Source organism: Sciurus vulgaris (genome assembly GCF_902686455.1).
Source record: "Sciurus vulgaris genome assembly, chromosome: 6".
NCBI lineage: Eukaryota > Metazoa > Chordata > Mammalia > Rodentia > Sciuridae > Sciurus > Sciurus vulgaris.
The window spans coordinates 70,413,842-70,434,043 of NC_136466.1; the positions used below are offsets into that span (position 1 = coordinate 70,413,842).

General features: G+C 38.4%; 2 protein-coding genes across 3 annotated transcripts; both read right to left on the reverse strand.

The window, feature by feature from the left end:
* Positions 1-55: 55 nt before the first annotated feature.
* LOC306663802 (protocadherin gamma-A2-like) lies at positions 56-5,173 on the reverse strand. The gene is made up of 2 exons (XM_079144378.1): positions 2,230-5,173; positions 56-301 (listed from the first exon to the last, which is right to left on the reverse strand). Exons 1-2 carry the CDS (start codon positions 4,645-4,647, stop codon positions 266-268), a joined length of 2,454 nt encoding a protein of 817 aa, XP_079000504.1. The 5' UTR covers positions 4,648-5,173; the 3' UTR covers positions 56-265.
* LOC306663795 (protocadherin gamma-A1-like) lies at positions 4,899-20,182 on the reverse strand. 2 transcript variants are annotated; one of them, XM_079144366.1, is made up of 5 exons: positions 19,796-20,182; positions 18,945-19,012; positions 15,851-16,378; positions 9,531-12,790; positions 4,899-4,966 (listed from the first exon to the last, which is right to left on the reverse strand). In XM_079144366.1, exons 4-5 carry the CDS (start codon positions 11,985-11,987, stop codon positions 4,916-4,918), a joined length of 2,508 nt encoding a protein of 835 aa, XP_079000492.1. In that variant the 5' UTR covers positions 11,988-12,790; positions 15,851-16,378; positions 18,945-19,012; positions 19,796-20,182; the 3' UTR covers positions 4,899-4,915. The 2 variants fall into 2 exon arrangements, with proteins under 2 accessions (XP_079000492.1, XP_079000493.1); XM_079144367.1 differs by lacking the exons at positions 15,851-16,378; positions 18,945-19,012; positions 19,796-20,182 and having other exon boundaries at positions 9,531-12,980.
* Between the last annotated feature and the right edge of the window lie 20 nt (positions 20,183-20,202).

Genomic DNA, 20,202 nt, shown 5'->3' on the forward strand with positions numbered 1-20,202 from the left:
TTACAGATTATATTTCCTGAAGTTTGTCAACAGCCCAACATATTAGTTTTAATATTTGTTATTTAACCCATTCATTGAACACACACACAATGGGGTGTCAGACAATATAATTGTTGAGGAATTGAAGGTGAACAATATAGATACAACCACTTCCATCACAGAATTTGAGGATGTAAAAGCAAACAGGGAATCACAGTGCACTGAGATAACTACTATGATGGGAAAAGTCAAGGGGATGAGATGGCTTTGGAAGTTAGCAAACTTCTCAGGAAACATAAGAGGAGTGGATCAGGGAAAAGACCTGGATGTGAAAGAATAACATGGCAGTGTCTAGATTTTAGAGAGAAATCACAGACCTTCAGGGTACTGAAAGAAGTTCACTTTGCCTATGTCTAGAATTTGAGGATTTTTTTTAAAAAACCACAACTGAAGCTGATAGATATCAACTTTTGTTTTATTTTCTACAATTTCTTTCCCTATATGTTTTCTCTTCAAGCACAGTAGAAATATAACGTATCATTTCAAGCATGGTGCATTGAATGTCTATCCATTAGATATTTATTCTTATGGAGTCACCGCACGTGCTAAAAAGAACTCTCTGTGTGTGTGTGTGTGTGTGTGTTTTGCAGTACTGGGTATTGAACTCAGGGTCTCATATAAGCTAGGCCTGGACTCAATCACTGGACTATATTCCCAATGATTTTCATTTATTTATGTATTTTAGCCTGGGTCTTACCTAGGCTGTTCTTGAACTTGTGATCCTCCTGTTTCAACCTCCTGAGAGGCTGAGAGTACAGGTATGCACCACCATGCCTGGCAGGCATTGTGCCTTTAATTTTCCTCTGTTCATAATTTATTATTTATTATAAGTAAATATATTATAATATGCTATTCTACAGTATATTCCAATTTTACCTCACAAAGAGTTTTGTAATAGTAATCAGCACAATGGAATACATTTCCTCAGAATTTCCCTTATCAGATTCTCTTAAGTATAAAAAGGAACCACCGTAACTTAACATATGTGAAACTATTAAACACGAGACTCCATTAGTACATGATTACTTCCAGATCAAAATAAGAAATGACCCCAGCACACAGAATATTAGTATGTTCATTGTCCTCTGTTATTAAAATATGACCCACATACTAAAATCCAACAGAGGAAGGAGAACATAGAAGAAAAACTGTATTTGTGAGAAGATCTTTGATTGGGTGAGAGATTAGGAACATTTTTTAGCAGCTACTATAAGTAGGAAACTTTGAGAAGGCAGATGTACAAAGAGAATCTTTCAGGGCAATTGTATTATATGGCTCTGAATCCCTTCTTTAAGCAAAGTTATATTGAAAATAAAAACTATTTTTAAAGATAAAAAGGCAATATGGTTTCTAGATAGAAGAAGAATTAAGTGTTAACAAAGGGAAATCTGTTTATTATATTACTTTACAAATTTATTATAGAGCGAATGGTAAGCCAGTTAGTTCTTCAAGGAACGGATAGCTGCTTTAGAGGCCAATGTAATTTATACTTAGCAGAATACCATGATACATCTTCATGAAACACTACAAAGAATGTTTATTTCTGAGCTAGGCGTGTACCCAGTGAAAGAGAGAATGCTAAGCAGTCCATGTGTTCAATCTGTAGCACCAAAAGAAAATAAAACTATATTTCTAAATTTCCATTTTAATAGGTAAGGACATTCAAATTAGGAAAATAAAGAACTTCACTGACAAACTAAAAAAATATTAAGACCAAGTGAGAAAGAACTAATCAAGGTGTTCATTTTTCATACACAAAGTCAAATATGAGACAAAAGTCTTATGTTTTAAAGAAGGGGTTTGAGTCAACATGATTTCTAACTTCCACATTTTTAAGAAAAAGAATTGTTGATTCATGCAGATAAGATGATTTGCCCAGCATTAGAAAAGTGCAAGAAATAAGCTATTCCAGTTCCTGAGACAGTGATCTTTTGATTATCTAAATATCATCTTCACCTCTTAACGTCTGGTTTTCGCCAGTTACACAATTGGCTCTACTCTGTCTTACAGTTTGTGAACCCTTAAAATTACCTGAGAATAATTCACCAGGACTCATTCACTAAAAAATAAATACATCCTCAAGGAAATATGGAGAATAAGACAGATATAATAACAGTGGAGGCAACCCAATAACTAGGTAAATTTATTTTAGCAAAATAACTATTAAGCAAGTTCTGAAAAGATGTTTACCTGAAATGTTTTATCTCCTTTATCATCAAGTAGAGATTGAGGTGCTGATAGGAAATCCTTTTTCTCACAGCTCTCCTGACTGATGAGTGTGTCTGCATAGTTCGGCTGAGGGAAGATCAGGTGGCTCTTCCTGGAGTCCGAAGTGAGGGAGACCTCATGGGAATAGGTCTGCAGGAAAGCGTGCACTCCATCCACACCCACAAAGTGTGAGGTGGGTGCACCCACCAACCTGTTTCCAGCAGCCTGAAGCAGGCGTGAGGAGTGCCAGTGACGCAGCCTGAGAGCCAGCAGCATTATGACAAAGGCCAGGAAAATACAGGAGACAGCGGCCACTGCCACTACCAGGTAGAGTGTGAGGTCTGAATTATCTGGGTTAGCAGGGGTTTCAATGCTGCCCAGGTCTGCCAGGACCTCAGGGATGCTGTCTGCCACAGCTATGGTGAGCGTAACTGTGGCTGAGAGAGGGGGCTGGCCATGGTCCTGGACAGCCATCACAAGACTCTGTTTGAGTGCATCTCTATCTATCAAGGCCCTTGCGGTGCGCACCTCCCCAGTGTGCAGCCCTACAGAGAAAAGCCCAGGTTCACTGGCCTTTAGCAGGCGGTATGACAACCAGGCATTCTGGCCTGAGTCTCTGTCTACCGCCACCACTTTAGTTACCAGGTATCCTGGTTCTGCAGAGCGGGGTGCCAGCTCCACACCAGTGGATCCATCAGTTGGAAGCGTGGGGTACAGGATCTCAGGTACATTGTCATTCTGGTCCACCAAGAACAGGCTCAAGGATACATTACTACTGAGTGGAGGGTTACCACTGTCCAGTGCTATCACCCACAGCTGCATATCTTGGAATTCCTCATAATCAAAGGAGCGCAGAGCATAAAGAACCCCAGTGTCAGAGTTGATAGAGATGTAAGAGGACAGGGGTGCTCCTTGAAAGGTATCTTCTGCCAAATAATAAGTTACTTGGGCATTGTCTTCACTGTCGGGGTCATCAGCCAACACTGAAAAGATGGAGGTGCCTCTGGGATTGTTTTCCAAAATGTAGGCAGAATAGGACCTGCTGCGGAAGGTGGGTGGGTTGTCATTGATGTCTGCCACCTGCAGCAAAACATGAGCATCTGTGGACAGAGGCGGGTTCCCACCATCCTTAGCAGTTAGAGTGATGTTGTAAAAGGAAAACTGTTCCCTGTCAAGGGCTCTGGTTGTAACCAGTCGGTGGTAATTGTCCACTGACCTTTCTAACTTGAAAGGAAGTTTCTCTGGAAGTGAACATGTCACAAAAGCATTTTGCCCAGAGTCTCTATCATGTACATTGAAAAGTGCAATTATGGTTCCTGGAGGACAGTCTTCAGGAACTGAGCTAGTAGCAGATGTCATGTAAAATTCTGGGGCATTGTCATTCACGTCCAGAACTGTGACAATAACCTTGGTTCTGGTCAGAAGGCCTGGACCATCCTGAGCTTCAATATCAATTTCATGTAATTTAGCATCCTCATAGTCCAGACTTTTTATGATTGTTATATCTCCAGATGATTTAAGCTCAAATATCTCTGCTGTTTCTCCAGGAGGTTTCTCTCGAAAATATGTGACTTGAGCATTATATCCCTCATCCGAATCAGTGGCAGTCACTGTGAATATCCGGGTGCCTACAGGCATATTCTCTGGAACGCTTACACGGTATTCTGGTTGTGTAAAAACAGGAGCATTATCGTTGGCATCTAGGACCTTGATGCGAATGCGGCAGGTGCCAGATCGGACTGGGTCACCTCCATCAGAAGCAACCAGAATGAGATGGTGAACTGCTTCTTCCTCACGGTCCAGAGCATGCTCCAGCACTAGCTCAGGGTACTTGTTCCCATCAGTTCCACTTCGCACATCCAGAGAAAAATGGTCATTTGAGTTGAGTTCATACTTCTGCAGGGTATTCTCTCCTATATCCACATCATGTGCACTCTTAAGAGGAATCCTGAATCCTGGTGTATTCATTTCACTTATTTTAAGCTCCAGTTCCTCTACTCCAAAGCGAGGGGCATTATCATTAATATCTGTTATTTCCACCTCTACTGAATAAATTGTCAATTTATCTTCCAGTAGTATGTTAAAATTCACCAAGCACTGCACCCTCTGAGCACAGAGCTCCTCCCGGTCTATTCTGTCCGCAGTGATCAAGCTCCCACTTCGTGGGTCCAGAGCAAAGAGCTGCGTCCTACCTCTGGAGACGATGCGAATTCCCCGCTCTGACAGTGCCAGGGGCTCCCAACCCAAGTCCTTGGCAATGTTGCCCACGAAGGAGCCTTCGTCGATCTCTTCTGGCACAGAATAGTGAATTTGCCCAGCTCCTGCCTCCCAAAGGTCGGCCAAGAGAAAGCACAGCAGGACCAGACTTCTGCTTTGCAGTAACCTTTGCAGAGCCGCCATTTCCCTTTGCAGAGCCGCGGTGTTATCTTTAAGGTCCACTTAAAAGCATCCAGTGAGGGATTCCACCGATCTTTATTTCCCAGGGTCTGAGACAACCAGCACCCACAAGACCCAGGTCTCTGTGGAGAGAACTAACGGACTGCCGGACTAAATTTCTTTGCCATCCCGGAGCCTGCGGGCCAAATGCGAGTCCTTTGTGTTGTGGAAGCGGTAATGTTGGGTTGGTTGTCTCGCTGCCTTTTACTACTTATGTGGTAAACAGCGACGCTCAGAGGCCTGGACAGTTTCTGCATCCGCTCAGGCAAATCCCCGTTATATCCTGTTGATGTTTGGCTGTGAATTTTAGGTTGCTTTAAACAATATTACAGTTCTAAGACACTTTAGAAATAAATCTTTGATGGCAGGACTCTTCTTGTCAGAATTAATAATAGTGGTGTAAGTGTACGTGACCTTGATAGTAGTTGCTAGGAAAGTATTATTGAATACTCAAGGAACTAACTCTACAGTTACTCTTGTTCCAAATACTTTCTACCTCTTTCTTTTTGTACATTCAGAAACAAAAGATTCATTTAAAAACACTAGCTATATTTTCTTCTAAGGTTATATGTTTTGAATTTCTGTGCTTGATGGTTTAGCATTTAACTTCAAAACCTGTATTTACTGAATCATCACTTAATTTGGCATATGTACTTCACACTTTATTTGATCCAGACTGGAGATGGAAACAATGAACCCAGTGTCATGAGACTTAAAAGATTGGAGAGGACACGCAAAAGTAAAGAAGATCTTATTATAGAGTATGATAATGACTATGATGTCAGGTGGGCAATGGGAGAATACAGGGGAAGGCTATCCAGCCTAGATTTAGGGATCAGGAAAGACTTCCAGGACATGATTGGAGTTGAATCCTAAACAGTGCAATTGTATGGAGAAAGAGAATTGAGTAATGTTCTAGAATCTCAGAGACAGCATGGAACATTATGGAAACTGAAAGTGGTTCTATTAATTAGATAAAGCTTGAGCAGGAAGGGGTTCTCATCATATCCTAGAAATCAGTCACTCAAAGATGTTTGAGATTTCCAAATCCTTTTTCTGATATTTATTATTTTCTAAGGGCATAGAATATAATACGTGGGTGTCTTTTTCACTTTTATGTACTTCTGTATAATACACTTTAAAATATTTTTATTAGTTATTGATGAACCTTTATTTATTTATTTGTGTGCAGTGTTGAGAATCAGACCCAGTGCCTCACACATGCTAGGCAAGTGCTCTGCCAATGAGCCACAATCCCAGTCCCTGTTTAATACATTTATTTCAAAAATATATTTTGAAAATTTTCAAAAATACAGACCAGTATAGAAAGTAATATGACCAAAGTCTGTGTGCATACTAGTTGACTTTATCAAATCTTAACATGTTGCCATATTTAAATGAGATCAGTTTTTAAACCTTATTTTGAGTAATTTCAGACTTATAGAAGAAACATGGTAAAAACAGCACAAAGAATTCCCATGTATGGTTATCCCTTGGTATCTGAGGGGGATTAGTTCCAGGATTCTAATAGATACCAAAATCTGAGGATGTTCAAGTCCTGTTTATATAATGGCATAATATTTCCATGTATATCGTTCTGTATACTTTAAATCATCTCTAATTGCAAATAATACTTAATAAAATGTAAATGATATGTAAATAGTTGTTATACTTTATTGTTTAGGGAATAATGACAAGATTGCCTGTACATGTTCAGTAGAGATATAATTTTTTCCAAATATTTTCAATCTCTGATTAGTTGAATTGACAGACATGGAATCTGAGGATATGGAGGGCCCATGATGCTCTTCACTCATATTTCCCCAAATATTAACATTTTGGTGTCATGTTCTCCTGTGCCACCCCAAGATCAGAGTAAGTTGCAGACATGATATTTTACTTTTAAATACTTCCCTGAATGTTTCTTATAATCAAGAACATTCTATCACTACCAAAATATGATAAAATCAGCAAATTTTTGTCAGTTGTTATAATAATGACTTTTTGTAGCAAAATAAAAAATTGTCTGGTCTAGGATCTAATCCAAGATCACACACTGCATTTACTTATGTCTTTTTAGTAGCACTTAATCTGAGGCAGTTTATCAGGCTTTTAAAATATTTCATGACTTTACACTTTTGAAGAACACACTAGTCAGCCATTTTGTAAAATGTCTTTCATTAAAGTTTGCCTGATTCTTTTTACTGATTAGTTCAGATTATGTTTTTTGGCATAAATACTACAGGAATGATGTTGTATCCTTCTCAGTGCATCTTATCAGGAGGTACATGATATATTTGTCCCAATACTGATAACATTATCCATGATCACTAGGGTAACTTTCTTGTAACTTGCAGCTCTCCCTATTGTAAAATTATTGTATTTCCATTTATAACAAATAACTTTCTTGTAGAGAGATATTTTGAGACTAGGTAAATATTCCATTTCTAAAAAAGCTCTGACCATTTATTATTCTTTCCTGAAACTTTAAAAACTATGGAAAGAGATGAGTTGTTGTTGTTCTTATACTCTTCTTTAGTATCAGCCCCATTTCTCCCTCTGTAGAAGTAATCAACTTCTGGGATACAGTATCACATTTATTATTCCCATCCATGCTTTTATTATATATATATATATATATATGTATATATATACATATATATATATAATATTTTGTGGTGTTGGAAATTGAACACAAGACCTTGTAAAGTGTTCTACCTCTGAGCTATGTCTCCAACTCCATGTTTCTATTTTTTAACTACATATATATGCACCCATACATTTTTGCCTATTTGAAATTCAAATAGTAGAATGTCATTTATTCTGAGTCATTTTCCTCATCATTGCATTTTGAGATTTATTTATGTTATGCCCTTTTTATTTGCTGTATAATTCCCCATCAATGTGAAAAATCATCAAAATTTATTCCTATATATCTGTATTAGGGTATTATTTATTTCCTGATACTTTCTTCTCTTTTGCTTTCCTCCCTCCTTTCCCTCTTTGTTATTGCAGCTAACAGGCAAAAACTGGACATCTCTCCACATGTACACATTTCTCTAGGCCAAGGACCTCAACTAGAAACCATTCCTGGGTCAAATCATATGCATACTGCTTCAATTATCTTTGCTGTATAATAAACCACCCCTAAAATTTAGTGTCTTAAAACAAAATGGATTCATTTGTTCAATAATCTTACATCTGGGTTTGGATCAGTTGTTTCATTTCTTTTGCTAGGTTGCTTGTGGTTACTGTAAAATATCATCTGAGGACTGGGCTCAGCTGGTGTGCTGAGGTATCTGAGTGACTTATATAAGCTCATGACCTCTCCTTCTCCACAGAGCTTTTACATGTGGGTTTAAAAAACCATGATCTTACCAGCAGAGTAATTGGACTTCATTTCTTAAAAATTTGTGGTAAAATACATGTAACAAAATTTACCATTTTGACCATTTTAAGTGTGCAGTTTGTGACATTAAATAAGTCATATTACATTATTGTGTAACCATTACCACTATTCACCTCCAGAACTGTTTCATCCTCCCTAATTGAAACACTGTATTAAACACAAACTCCTGTCCCCCTCCCTCCAGCACTTGGCAACCATAATTCTACTTTCGTCTCAATGAATTTGAATACTGTAGGAACCTCATACATATTTGTCCTTCTATAACCGGATTATTTCAATAAGCACAGTATTTTTAATGTTTGTCCATGTCTTATCATATCAAAATTTCCCTTTTTCCTTCCTTTTTAAGGTGTATTTATACATGTATGTATGTATATTTGTATATATGTATATGTACATGTATATGTGTGTGTGTGTGTGTGTGTGTGTGTGTGTGTGTGTGTGTAACCTTTTGTTTATCCATTCATCTGTCAGTGGGCACTGGGAGTGCTTCTACCTTTTTGCTATTGTGACTAATGCTGCTATGAATATGGATATCCAGATAAATATCCCTCCCTGGCCCTGCTCTCACTTCTTTTGGGCTTATACCTTTACAATGTATTTCTTTCTGTTGCATTAATATACCTGAAAATGGAATATGTACTTGATTCTTGTTAGTCATGTTCATTACAGGTATACTGGAAAATAAGGAGGCTTTAAAACTTCTTCTAAAGTTGCAAGGTAAATTTTCTGTTGTTCATTTTATCCCTTCATTTTGGAAATTACTTAAATAGGTGTATTCTTCAGCATGCATATAATATCTCATAATAAAAGATTAAACAAAGAATCAAGATATTCAACAATTAAAAATTGCAGCTTGTATAGATTTCTGTAATTTTATATTAACATAACTGGAAATAATACTTTAGACAATCTTCAATTTTTCAAATGTCACTAAATAAAATATCACAACATCCTGCAGATGACATTTGCTTTAAATTCAGAGATGAATTAGCAGATATTTAAGCAAACTTGAAAGTAGTACTAGTCATCTAACTATTGGTCAGCCTTTTCTAATCAAACTCCATTTCTTTCAGATAAGAGGACAATAAACTTAAAACAATGAAATGATTTGGCCAGAGGTAAGCAAGAAAATGTTAGATGCTAGATTTCCTTATTTCCTAATGTGGTGTTCTTTCCAAAAGGACATGCAGCACTACATGCCTACTCTTCTTCTCCACCTCCTACCTTATGATTACAGATACCTTTTCAATGTAAGAACAATAATAAATAATGCATGTAAATTGTAATCCTGTTTAATCCTGGTTCTACAATCCTTGTAATAGGATATACTAGGGTATACAGGAAAAAAAACTGATAGTAGTAAAAATTGAAAACAAGTAAGTAAAATAATAAATTATTTAAATATAGATAGTTTATAAAGTTACTAAAAGATTACCTGGGAAAATGTTTCCTTTTTTTCTTCAAATAAAGACTGCGGTGCTGATAGAAAATCCTTTTTCTCACAGCTCTCCTGACTGATGAGTGTGTCTGCATAGTTTGGTTGAGGGAAGATCAGGTGGCTCTTCCTGGAGTCTGAGGTGAGGGAGACCTCATGGGAATAGGTCTGCAGGAAAGCGTGCACTCCCTCTATGCCCGCAAAGTGTGAGGCAGACATGCCCCCTAATCCACTGCCTGCTGCCTGGAGCAAGCGCATTGAGTGCCAGCGCCGAAGTCTGAGTGCCAGCAGCACAGTGACAAAGGCAAGAAAGACACAGGAAACAGTAGCCACTGCCACCACTAGGTACAGCGTGAGGTCTGAGTCTTCTGGGTTGTCCATGGTCCTGATGCTGCTCAGGTCTGCCAGGATGTCAGGGATGCTGTCTGCCACAGCTATGGTGAGTGTGACAGTGGCTGAAAGAGGGGGCTGGCCATGGTCCTGGACAGCTACCACAAGACTCTGCTTGAGAGCATCTCTGTCCAACAGGGCTCGTGCTGTGCGTACCTCACCTGTATGCAGCCCCACTAAGAAAAGCCCTGGCTCACTGGCCTTGATCAGGCGGTAGGACAGCCATGCATTCTGACCTGAGTCTCTGTCTACTGCCACCACCTTAGTTACCAGGTATCCTGGCTCTGCAGAGCGGGGTGCCAGCTCCACACCAGTGGAACCATCTTTAGGGAGGACAGGGTACAGGATCTCTGGAGTGTTGTCATTCTGGTCCAGGATAAACAGGCTCAGTGACACATTACTGCTGAGTGGTGGGTTCCCGCTATCTTGGGCTGTCACTCTCAGTTGCAAGTTCTGGAACTGCTCATAGTCAAAGGATCTTAATGTGTAGATGACCCCAGTGTCAGAGTTGATGGAGAGGTAGGAGGACAATGGTGCTCCCTGAATGGTTTCCTCCAACAGGGAGTAAGTGACTTGAGCATTTTCATTGCTGTCGATGTCCTGGGCTCTCACTGAGAAGATAGAGGCCCCTCTGGGGTTATTTTCAGGAATGTAGACAGAATAGGAGTCCTGATGGAAAACTGGGGGATTGTCATTGATGTCTGTCACTAGGAGCAAAATGTGAGCTTGGGTAGACAGAATTGGATTTCCCTGATCTGTTGCTGTAACTGTGATGTTGTACTCAGGAGTAAGTTCTCTGTCCAGTGTTCTTTCTGTTACTAACCGGTAATAATTATCAACTAACTTTTCCAATTTAAAGGGTAGATTTTCAGGAATGGAACATGTGGTATGACCATTTTCTCCTGAGTCCTGGTCATGCACATTGATAAGAGCAATTATGGCCCCCATGGGAAAATTTTCTGGGACTGCAGTGGTGACAGAGGTGATGCTCACTTCTGGGGCATTATCATTCACATCCAAAACTTTGATTAGCACCTTAGCTCTGGCCATGAGCCCAGCGCCATCCTGAGCTTGAATTTCCATTGGATAAATTTTGTATTCCTCAAAATCCAGTGGTTCTTTATTTGATATTTCTCCTGTGCATGAATCCAACTGAAATATTTGGGCCACTTTGTGGTCTATATTATGAAAGGAGTATCTTACTTCTCCATTGGCTCCCTCATCAGGATCAGTGGCATTTACCCTGAGTAGCTGGGTGCCTAGTGGAACATTCTCAGGGACACTCATTTGATATTCTGCCTGAGTAAAAGCTGGAGGGTTATCATTTGCATCCACCACTTGAACACGAATGTGGAGGGTCCCTGAATGGACTGGGTTGCCACCATCAGAGGCAGTGAGGACAAGGTAGTGAACAGCTTCTTCTTCTCTGTCTAGAGGACTCTGCAGCACCATCTCTGGATGTTGGGACCCATCAGGTCCATGTTGCACATCCAGGGAGAAATGAGGGTTGTAACTGAGCTGGTAGCTCTGGAGTGAGTTGATACCCACATCAGGGTCTTGCCCAAAAGGCAGAGGGATCCTAGTACCTGGAGTCGTTATTTCATTCATTTTAAATTCCAGTTCTTCAAACTGGAATTGCGGTGTGTTGTCATTAATATCAATTATTTCCACTTCAATAGGGAAAAGTTTCATTTCATCCTCAACAAGGATGTTAAAACTCACCAGACACTGCGCGCTCTGTGCGCAGAGCTCCTCCCGGTCTATCCTGCCTGCTGTGACCAAGCTGCCACTTCGAAGGTTCAAAGAGAAAAGCTGCGTCCTACCTCTGGAGACGATGCGGACTCCGCGCTCCGCCAGCTCATGGGGCTCCAACCCCAGGTCTCTGGCAATGTTGCCCACGAAGGAACCTTTGTCTGTCTCTTCTGGCACTGAGTAGAAGATATTTTTGGCCCTGGCTGCCAACAGCAGCTCCAGAAAAAGGCACAGCATCATCAGCCCTCTGCAGCGGGTCAGCTTCAGAGGAATCGCCATTGCTCTCGGGCTTCGTATTTTCTTACAGTGTAGCATCAAAGGGTATCATTTCTCTGCTTTTCAAAAGCCTAAATTAACTCAGTTTTTAAGATGATTCCGAGTACAGAGTCGTCCAGAAAGAGGGTTTCGGCAACCTCACATAGACATTTCTCATTCCGCGGCAGTGATGAAGGTCCTAAAAAGGAACAAGTTTTTTTTTTTTTTTTTTTTTTTTTTTTTATTTTCAAATAGGGCATGCTTGTAGTGCTGGTATCGTCCAGATTGGTGAACAGCGGCGCCCAGAGTTCTGACCAGTTACTACACTCCTAGAAAAGCTTTTTCCTTCACCTGATACATGCTTTCTTAAATCTTAGTTTACTGTCCAGGGAATAATTAGTCATCTACCATATATGTACGAAAAGGAGAAGCTAAGTTCACTTAAATGTATGTAAAGGTCACTCAATTGCAATATGTGGAAGAATGTCAGTATTTCCAAGTTATATGCTTTCCCTGTTTGTTATTCAGAGAATAAGAGTGAAGAATTTTCTAATACCACAAAGAAGAAAAGCATCCCTCCACTTTTTCTGTTGTGTATCTCTTTTTGTGGGGGGTGATACCCTGGATTGAACTCGGAGCACTCCACCAATGAGCCACATCCCCAGCCCTATTTTGTATTTTATATAGAGACAGGGTCTCACTGGGTTGATTAGTGCCTCACTTTTGCTGAGGCTGGCTTTGAACTTGAGATCCTTCTTCCTCAGCCTCCTGAGTCACTGGGATTAGAGTCCTGTGGCACTGGTCCAGCTCTGTTGTATATCTTGACTATGTGATAGTTCATCAGGTCACACAAAGCAGTTGCTCTTTCAAGGATGAAAAAAATTGGAGGGAGAAAAGCTTTTAGAATGTAAGCTAGACCTTCAAAAATTGGATCAGTGTTTCCTTTCCATTGTGCTTTGAGTATTTACCAGAATCCTTGGATTTTGAAGATGATGTTATAACCCTATCTACATTTTTCTTCTTTTTCTAAAGTGTCTATGTATTGTGTGTGTTTTAAATTAAATTCACCCAAAGCTGATATATTTTGAATAAAATAACATTGGGCTCTTGGAATTTCATTTTTAAAACTTTACATGAATATATAATTTAGAACTCAAATTTAAGACAGGTTATGAATTATTCTCCATAAGTGAAAAGAAAAAAGGCTGCCATCTTTATTTTTAAGCAGTCTATAAGGATAATGTTATTCTCCAACAATCACAAAATATTTTCTCCAAGAGAAGTTGGTCTTCTTAAATAGCAGCATTTTTTAAATTAAGAAAATGAGTACGTTGGCTTCTTTCTTCTATTCATTGCAGTATTAGTAAAAGGTTACTATCTAAAATGTCTCATGGTTAGAGTGAGTTGTTTATCTTTATCCAACCATTAGAGAAATATACTGTCTGCATTCCAGAGTTTTGGGGAACATTTTTGGGAATAACTTGAGCCAGATACTGGCAGCCAACCCTTAGACATCATTTCAGAGAAATATTCAAAACGTGGGGAAAGACAGAATCAAAGGCCACAAGAATAATTATTGGAAAGAGAATTTCTGTTCTTGTAAAACAAAATGTACAGTTTATCAGCTTTAAAAAATAAGTATATGGAGCCCAAGGGTAATAGTAATTTAAAGATGCAATAAACCTCCTTCAATATTGCAAGGAAGGAAATCTTTGAGAGGTACCACATCACTTTATACAACATACATTAATTTCTCACAAAATTTTTCTCCAAATGAATTGTGAGCAAATAAGGCAAATGAAAACACACATAAAAACTAGCAAGTAAACTTGAAGAGCCCCCTACATCAAACAACAGAGGACAAGCAGTGATGATTTACAAAAGGATGTACTAAATAAGTATATTAAAACTCACATGAATACATTTGAATCCACTGTAACATTTAAGGCTTCATTGCTGACACTACAGAGAATATCCAGTTCAAAGATGTTTCTTGAATTGGTTTGAAGAAATGAAAATTTTGTGATATTTGAAGTCATGCACAGATTGCAGAAAAAGGGCAAACTTCTTTTAAATTGGGGGCAACTCCAAATCCAAGCTTGGACCAGAAGGCAGGCTGAAAGCAGCCCCCAGTGTCAGGGCTAGAGGAGTGTTGCTGGTGTAGGGTGATAATCAGAGTCCTTGTGAAGAAGAGTACCAAGACCAAGGCAAAGATTATCACCAGATACAACTGCAGCTCTGCCTGGCTGGCAGTGATTTCTGGTGTTTGGTGAGGTCTGGCAGCAACTCCTGCTAATTTTTGACAAATACAAGATAGAATGTGATGACTTGCCATTGTGGGAAATGACCAGAGAACTCTGATGTCTCTGTCACTGTTACCAGCAAAGTACACATGTAACTTGTGTGAATCCCTTGGCTGAATAACTAAGTTAGCTGGCCTGAAATATGTGGTAGGACAGTCAACCCTTGTGCCCCAGTTGGTGTCCACTCTGGTAACTGAATAACTAGGACTGTAGTATACAGTGCAGTGTCAAAGAGGGCATCATCTAATTGTAGCTCTTAGTGTTGTATCCTCCTTGCACTTTCAAGCAGATATTCACCATCACAGGCAGACTCAATATGACACTGAATCACTATCCTTGAATCAGTTCAAAGGTTGTATCCATGAAAACCACTGCATTCTGCACTCACTGACATAGGACAACAGTGCCTCTCAGTACCAAGTCACTGGTCAGGAAGAAGTAGGAGGTATGGAGACCTAGTTAGAAGTGTTAAATTGTTTGGTGGAGGTCTATGTGGGTATTCCTGGCCACCTGGATCAAAAAAGGAGGTCTTTAGAAAACCAGAGCATTTTTTTGTTGAAGCAAATGACATGCAGGGTGAGGCTTGTGCTAGAGGAAAGTGATAGCTTACTTATATTTTGTGTCTGAGTGTGGGGCTTTGATACATTGTAGATTAGTTGTCTCCCAGCTTAGATTTCCACCAGTAGGTAGCAAATAATTATGTACTAATTCTTGGAGGTGAATTGTTTGCCAATGGAATTATTCCTCCCTACAATAATTTCCACCTCTTCATTTAAGCAGGGTGGTCTGTTGTTCTGGTTAAGCAAGCATATCTCTAATAGGATTGGACACTGGCTGACAGTCACCTGCACTGCATTACGGTTCTGGTCCTTCATTTCAACTAGGACTCTGACATAGCTCCCAAGCTGCTTCCACTCTTATTTTCTATATCATGCTGTTCCTGACATTTTTCAAAATCAAGCTAACTGTAATTTTGGGGCAGCAAGTATATTCTGTATGCTCTGTGAGACTGTGCAGAAAATATAGGAGAACTCTACCTTAAAGATGTCATCAGGTCAATGAGGATCACCTGAAGAATTCAAGGAGGTGAAGGTGTGTTCTGCAGGCAGGCTCTACTGTGTATATTGTGGTTCAGTATGCAAGGACTGGCATTTGCATCCAGTGCTCTATCTTGCCCATAGCTGTTCTGTCCCATGTTTACCACTAAGGAATAGCAGCTCTGCTGCTCTGGTCCAAGGTGTCTTCAATAGCAATTCAGAATATTTATTGCTTGAGTGCCACTCCTTTAGTTCTGGGAGTTGGAGGAGAAGGTTACTGAACCTAATCTGATAAGTTTACAGTTACCGCCAGCATCCAAATCTGATGACTTTAAACAATGAACCAATTAAGAGTTTTCCAGAATTTCCAAAACAAAATGTCTGTACCAAAAGCCATCATGTAATCAATTATATCCAGGATGAATATGTCCATGATGAAGGACTTTCATTCGATTTTCAGTGAATTTGATTTTCAAATTCGAGAGGTTTAGAAACTTGCTTAGGCAAATCTGCCACATCCATCCTGGTATTCTCAAGATGATCTCCACTTTCTTAGGTAATTGAGTTGGTTCTCAGTACTTACCAGTAGTTTCTGGTCACTGAGACTGCAGATTCCCCATATTTAAAACCGCAGTTTTCTTTCCAGGAGTCTCATAGCGCATCTGCTACGAAGTTTTCTAGGCAGAACAAAGACAACAGGCAAGGAAACCACGCTTCCTGTGCGCTTTGAGCCACTCGTGTATGGGGGCTTCTTCCTCTCTTTTCTTTATTGCGCTGTTCAGATCCGAATACCCTCGCTGCGGTTGCTCGGTTTCCGGATTACAAGGGCGCTCTGGGGGCGGGGGTGGGGGAAGGCAGCGGCTCATTCAGGACCAAGATATTTGGAACAGACTAGTGGGGAGAGAGCTGCAGTCTTCTCCTGATGTATTTCCCGAAACCCTGCGAGTCTGCTGTGTCAGAATCGCCAGTGGATTGCTTTGCTTCACTTTAGCCACTGGCTGGCTGGCAGCGGCACCCAGAGGCCCAGCATGAAATGTCCCGCAGGTTATTTCCGCAAGTCTTCGGAGATTTTATTTGCTTCATTTCAGGGACTTGTAGATTACTAACTGCTCTAGTATGAGAGGGTGCAAAGCACGATTTAATTTGGACAAAATATTAATAAAAGTCTTTCCACAAAATTTAAACCAAACGTTTTAGCATATTAAATGTTGACTTAAGGATTCTTGCAGAATTTTTTTCCCTAGTCCTTTTCCCCTTCTCTGTGCTGGGGATCAAACCATCCTCTCATGCATACTAGGCAAGCACTCTATCACTAAGCTACACCACCGGCCCCTGACATTCTTCTTTTGATGAAGACTGTATAATACTGAAACAACTTCTTCTTAAAAATAGGAGGGTTATTGGAGAAACTATTCACTGAAAAAAGAATTCTACATTATAAAAAGAAAATTTTACTGTAAATTCAACAAAATTAATTTGCTCTATAAAAAGATAGAAAATACTTATAAAACTAAAATCATCAGTAACTGCATTGTATAATTAGATATAAAATTTACATTTGATGCCTATTAATAGTTTTCAATACATATATACTTTTTAAATTCCAAAAATAACTTCTTTCATGGATATTATTGGTTTGTCTGTGCCCTTTCCTTTCTTCTAATATGTCCTTTTAATTTTGGTGTCCACCCTCCATGTATCCAAAGAGAAGATTAACCTATTTGCAGCTGTAATAGATTCTGATCAATCTAAACCAATAATCCCTCTTGATAGCACTTAGGGATACAGGCTTAAATAATGAGCTTTATGTAGGCTCTCTCAACTCTGGTAATATTTTGAGATGGCTAATTTTTTGTTGTGTTGTGGGAACTATTCTGTGCCCTTTAGGATGTTTATCAGTATCCTCGACCTCTGCCTAATAGATGTCAGTAGACTCTATTCCCATAGTTAGTTGTGACAGCCAAAAATGTCTTTCAATATTACCAAATATAACCTCTTACCAACAGCTTTGAGAAACAGTCATAGTATATTTACTAGTAGGTATTATTGAGTCAGAGATAGGTTCATGACCAAGTTAGTACAATCAGATCAAAAAACTGGTTTGGGGAGAGCTACTCTTGTCATGGATAATAAGAAAGTTTTTCAGTCACTCCCAACATGTTTCTTGTACCACAGCCTTTGGAAATTTACAAGGAGAGGTGAACAGAGTTGAAAGCATAATAGAAAAAGTATAAATAGAAATACATTCTTCAAAATTTGAAAAGAAAACCAATTTGTGCTAGTCATGATTGTATCATGTCCAAGACCTACACTGTCAAATATAGTTATCATCAGCCACAAGTGGTCATTGAACACTTGAAATATGGCTAGTTCAACTGAGATATAAGTGTAAAATGCACACTAAAATAGATTTATTACAAAATAAGAATGTAAAATGTATCAATTTTTACATTAATTTTGTCATACCAGTATTTTATATATATTGAATTATAGTTATTGAAATTAATTTCACTTGTTTCTTTTTGCCACTTTAATGTGCCTACTGAACAATTAATTGATTGATAAATTTTGATGCAGCAGTTCAAAACCAGGGCCTCTTGCATTTTTGGAGAGTGCTCTACCACTTAGTCACATCCCGGGCCCCTAATTTTAAATCATATCTGTGGCTCACATCTGGAGCCCACATTATATTTTTACAGGACAGAAATATTCTAGTCTACTTGATTTTTGAAACAACAAATTTTATTATTGTTTAAACCAGTGTTGGTTTTTATTTTTTTTTTATAGAAGCATCTACTTGATATAGGAACTGTTACACATTTTTAGTTAATCTGTTTTTTACTTTTAAAATATATGGTAATATAGCAGTACAGAAGTTTGTTTTCTGAGGGGTGTTTGCTATTTTTTCACCTCTAATTTCTACCCCCCCCCCCAAATATAAGCAGTACTTCTCCTATCACCTCCAAAGGACAAGCAGTCCTTCAAGGAACTTGAAAGTTTATTAAAAAGAATTTTCAAACAAAAAGGATTAGCAGTGGCCTGCCATACTCCTTAATAAAACAAAAGCAGTCTTTGGAAGACTTGTTACCACACTGGGAAATTTATTGCTCTCTCCAAATCTTTGTTTCCCTCATATTACAGATATTCACAAAACAAACACAGTAGAGTAATTATTTCATCAATTCAGAGTTTTTCTGTATGTCTAATGGGTTTGGGGAAAGAAAAACTGTATTTTAAGATAATGATAACATGGCAGAGGCTTTAGTTTTAGGGTAAATATAATTCCCTCAAAATACAGCATTTAGAAAATGTATAAAGTTCAAAAGCAGATAACATTTCAGGAGTGAAGGAGGTAGATATTTTAGGAAAACATTAGTTAGCCATTTTAATTATCTCTGACAATCAGCCATCTCAAAGATTTATTAACTAAAATACACCATAATTTTGGCCTATCTGAATTGCATAGAACTTATTTCAAGTTACCTTCTGTGACAAAAATATTTGAGCATCATAAAACTCATAGGAAATGAAAATGCAAATACTTGAATTATTTTCATGTATAAGCATGTTTCACATTTAATATGGTTAAGAGCTATGCAGAGGTTAGTATGTTAAAACTCTCATATCTATAGAATAAGTAAAATCAGGCATAGTTAAGTACAATTGAAAATGTTCACCTTCAAAAAAGAAGAAATAGATCATCCTGGAAATTTTAGATGAAGCAGGTAGATGACATTCTTCAACACTTTGTGAAACAAAAAGAAATACTGTAATTACCTGCTTGAATAGAAAGGAAACATATGAAGTGGATCTATGTCACTTTATGGTGACATTGAAACAATTTCCCCTTAAAATTATTGTAGGATTTAAATTATATTTATGTTTTTTCTAGATGGATTAGATATTTCATTCTATTAGCAAAAATTTTTTTTTCTGTTTATCTCCTATATTATCATACTAGGTACTATGACACCATGAGCAATGCAGAAAAATTTACTAAAACCAAGATATGAATCTAGTGTAAGGAAGAAAAGTAAGTACATAAAGAAAGTGAATATTGAAACTCTTAATCACATTTAAAAAGAGTCACCTTAATTTAGGTGCAGATGTTAATATTTTAGAGACTAGAAATGATATTTTTAACCATACTGGGGAAGAAAATGTAAATGCCCTCAATGATCTAACAAAAAAATCTTACTAAAAAATAAGTGAAAATGGATGTAAATAAGTGGAGACTGTTACAGTTATGCCAAAGTATTATAAATACATGTTAATGAAAACCTAACATCCATATAGAACAGTGAGAAGAAAACAGCAAAATCATAAAGGTGAAGTGAAAAAGATTCAACAGTAACTTAAAAATTATTGGCACATGAGAGACAAGACATAATATTTCAATTATATACAATACTTTAATTAGATCTTCTATCAGACAATTCTGTCCTAAATGAACCTCTGCTTCCCAAAGAACACTTACTTCTCTGTTTACATTTATATCTCTATCGAGCACATTAAAAAGAAAAATCACCTCTGGTCCTTTAGAGTCCTCCAAAGCGTAAATAAACCCAGAGGCATAGTTCCCCTCCAGGCAAATTCATAATCACGAAAAAAAAAAAAAAAAGACATATAGAATTATATAGTAGGTAGCAACTTCTCTTCACTCCATTGGTTCGAACGCTTTAAAATTCATTTTGTGGTTAGTTACAAATTCTTGTGGCCGCACCAGATTGGATATACCCAAGGGAGGATCTGAGATGTTTCCAGAGCAAAGATGCTTTCTGCAAGGATCCCCTATCTCCGGTAATCAACCGGAAGACTAGAAGTTATCCCGCCCCACGGCGATTCGGTAAAAGTGCTGACTTAGCGGGGAGCGAATCTATGTCTTTCTTGGAATCGACATCTTTTATTTTCTAACTCAAGCCTCTTATGAAAACT